The following is a 3,549-nucleotide window of genomic DNA, read 5'->3' on the forward strand; positions in this document are numbered from 1 at the left end:
ACTCCAGAGAAATGTGACAAACCAATTAAATTAATTTGTAAATTTAGATCTAGCTGAATATATCTTAACATCTCATAAGATTAAATAAGAGAGGAACCTGAATCAACTCCTGCCACTCTTCTTTTGGTAAGAGATGAATGGTGAGCAGAAACTAGAGAAGCTTGAAACATCAACATTATTACCAAAAATGCTACAATAGCAACAATATTATTAAAATTAGGATTCAAGGCACGAAAATGGAAAAGAAAAAAAAATAGGCAGAATCATAGGTACCTGTGAAACAAGACACAGATTTAGGATACAGTTTATTGCTAAACCAGACACAGATTTAGGATTCAGTTTATTGCTAAACCAGACATAGATTTAGTTAGTATTGACAGCTAGCCATGAAGTTTGATTACTTCACCTGGTTGTAAGCAAGTGCTATAGAAACAGCACCTCGCATGAGACCAGACCACCAGATTGTGACCTGTGAAACAAGATCATAGGAGACAGGAGTCATGTACCAAGGAAGGCTCTGAAAAGAAATTGAAACAGGGAAAGAAAACACATACTTGTTGCTTCATGTCAATTTTCACATGTGGGGATTTCTGGAGCAAATTGGATAAGAATGAAAGAGGGAAAACAAATGCTGCTCTTCCAACTAGGATAAGTCCTAGAAGCACTGAACTGATCCCAACTGATTTTCCAGGACTAATGAATCAAGAGACCAAAAATGTTAATTAAAATTTTCATGTTTTACAAAGTTTATTAATCTAGAAATGTTAGTATTACCTTTGGCTTATGAATCGCCACTTCTCTATGTCCAGTGCATCCATCCCAACATAAAGGAATATAAATATCTCAGCAATGAATGACAATGTTGCAAAAACATGCCCGCAATAGGTTAATTCAGATCAGCAATCTCATAATAAATCAAACATGTTGAAATTTTTGACGTACTTGGTTGTGACTTTTGAAAATAAAATTATTAGTATTGGAATTAATTGCATCATGTAATGAATAGACATGGAAAAATACCTCCATTAAAATTAAAAGGAGATTCTCACCTCAACAAGCATGTATGAAAGGTAAGCCATCAGTATCATAAGAGCAACCCTAATCTGAGACATGATTAGACATAAACACATTCCTCAATTTCCCCAATCTGAGAATAGAATTAGCTTCCTAAGATTACGGAGGAGAAAAAACCCTAACCTGAGACATGATTGCAGCGAGCAGTGAGGATTACAGCAGAGACGGCTCAGGCAGAGCAGCGAGGACATGAGGCATTGACGAGCCGACGACGACCATCGAGCAGCGACGACAAACAGAGACGGCTCAGGCTGTGCAAGGCAGAGAAGAGGGATTACAGCAGTAGCGGATCCGGCAGCGCAAGATAGAAACGGCAACAGCAGTGCAAGGCAGAGATAGCTCTAGAGGTGCAGGAAGCGGCGGTGGCGACTTCTCTCTCCATTGTCGCCTTCTCCATCTTTCTCTTCTTCCTCCTTCGATGGCGGATCTCCCTTTCTCTCGTTCTCTTCGTCATTCTTCGTATCCCTCCCCATCGCCGTGCTCACTTTTTTCAGCACAATGTAGAACCATAGACCTAGTCCCTTTCCTTGCTCGTTCTCGTTTGAGAAATACTTCTATTATTTCCTGATAAGTTGGATTCGTTTTATTTCAAAATCGGTGGAAAACTGGAAACTGGGAAGCAAAGCTAAATAATGTACCAATTATAAGATTTATTTTCGAGAAAGGTATTAAAAATTTTAGGCAACACTTAGGAGACGAAATTTAAAATAAATTTAAAGACAACACTTATAAAATGTAACATATTGACTTTATAATAATTGTTTTATATATTTGATAGAGCAACACTTGTTAAGTGTCTTTTAATTTATTTAAGACATCACTTATAATATGTTGATTAAAAATATGTTGTAATAACTCTATTTATTAGCAATTAGTATAAAGTGTTGTCTATTTTTATTTTAGACAACTCTTTTAAAATGTTGTCTTGAAAATATGTTGCAATAGATAAAAAATGTGGTAGTGAATAATTATTAAAAAAATATATTTTGTTACGAAAACCATTTCAAATATTGTTATACCATTAAATTTGGGCAAATCACTCATCTAAGCCAATGAGAACTCAAAATTACAGAAATCAGCCAAAAGCAAAAACGGTTCATGAATCAACGAGAGACACAGATCTATATAATTCGAATTTCATCTCCATGTAATTCAAATCACACTGATTCGAATTACACACACGCACACACTCACTAATTCGAATCAGGGTTATTTGAATTACACACACGCAATCCAAAGTAATTCGAATTGGTCAGATTCGAATTACTCAATTTTTGGCACAAGTAGTAATTCGAATTGGGGTGTTTCGAATTACTCAAGATTCGGTTATAAAAGGAGTTCGAATCAACCTCATTCGAACCACTTTTTCAAAAGCACACCCCACCAAATCCCAGAGAAAACGACCCAAAACCACTCCAATAAAGGCTTGAGCAGGATATTCAGCCCATGGGGATAATTCGGACAGACTTTATCGTTTGGATGGAGTAGCCCATATAGCCGGTGTCATCAACGAAGAGGTTAGTACGAAATCTTTTTTTTTAAACTAGGATTAAGTAACTTTTTTTGTTTTTTTATATACGTTATGTTAGTGGTTTAGATAGTAAATGACGCTGGTAACATTGTATGTGAATGATTTTAAAAGTTTCGCTAGTGATTTTGTATGTGGTTTGATAAGCGCGTGCTTTTACTAGCGGTTTTGTAAATGGCATTGGTAGTGGTTATGTTAGTGATTTTGTTAGTGGTTTACGATGATTTAGTTAGTGGTTGTGCTTGTGGATTTGCTTGTGGTTTTGGTTGTTGTTTTGCTAGTGATTTTGCTAGTGGTGTTGTTACTAATTTTGGTGGTGGTATTGTTAGTGGTTTTGTTGGTATTTATCTTGGTGGTTTTGTTGGTGATTTTGTTAGTAATTTTGTTTGTTGTATTCTAAGTGGTTTTGTTAGTGGTATTTGTAGGTGGTTTTGTTAGCGGTTTTGGTGGTGGGATTGCAAGTGGGTTTGTAAGTGGTTTTGTTAGTGGTATTTGTCGGTGGTTTTGTTAGCGGTTTTGGTGGTGGGATTGCTAGTGGGTTTGTTAGTGGTTTTGTTAGTGGTTATGTTAGTGGATTTGTATGTGGATTTGTTAGTGGATTTGTTAGTGGACTTGTTGGTGCATTTGATGGTTTTCTTAGTGGTTTTTGTTGGTGGGTTTGTTGGTGGTTTGGTTGGTGGTTTTGGAGATGGTCTTATTAGTGGTCTTTTTAGTGAATCAACATTGTTTCTGAATGATTAAATTTGTTTTTAATTATCTGGTTCATTATATGTGCAGCTCCAGTGATGCATCTTGAGCATACGACGGCAGCAGGGCATGCGACTGGACGAGAGGTACGTTCCGTACTTGTAGATGACCGGCTTATACCATCTTGCGAGGTTAAACGAGAGATGGTTCAGATTGGATGAGCCCTTGGTGAGTGCTTTCGTTGAGCGGTGGTATTCGGA

The 3,549-nt window shown here is 36.9% G+C and overlaps 1 protein-coding gene across 1 annotated transcript; it reads right to left on the reverse strand.

The window, feature by feature from the left end:
• Positions 1-263: 263 nt before the first annotated feature.
• LOC148566804 (sodium/hydrogen exchanger 3-like) lies at positions 264-818 on the reverse strand. Its single transcript, XM_088484437.1, has 4 exons — positions 775-818; positions 555-693; positions 402-469; positions 264-273 (listed from the first exon to the last, which is right to left on the reverse strand). The coding sequence occupies exons 1-4, from the start codon at positions 816-818 to the stop codon at positions 264-266; spliced, it is 261 nt and encodes an 86-aa protein (XP_088340563.1).
• Positions 819-3,549: the final 2,731 nt, after the last annotated feature.

Source organism: Arachis ipaensis, chromosome B4 (genome assembly GCF_059453495.1).
Source record: "Arachis ipaensis isolate K30076 ecotype BB chromosome B4, ASM5945349v1, whole genome shotgun sequence".
Taxonomy (NCBI): Eukaryota; Viridiplantae; Streptophyta; class Magnoliopsida; order Fabales; family Fabaceae; genus Arachis; species Arachis ipaensis.

Coding starts and splice junctions, on each gene's coding strand:
- LOC148566804 (XM_088484437.1), bottom strand. CDS start 818: ATGGATGCACTGGACATAGAGAAGTGGCGATTCATAAGCCAAAG. Junction 694..774: donor TGGCGATTCATAAGCCAAAG/GTAATACTAACA, acceptor TTGATTCATTAG/TCCTGGAAAATCAGTTGGGA. Junction 470..554: donor AAATTGACATGAAGCAACAA/GTATGTGTTTTC, acceptor CTTGTTTCACAG/GTCACAATCTGGTGGTCTGG.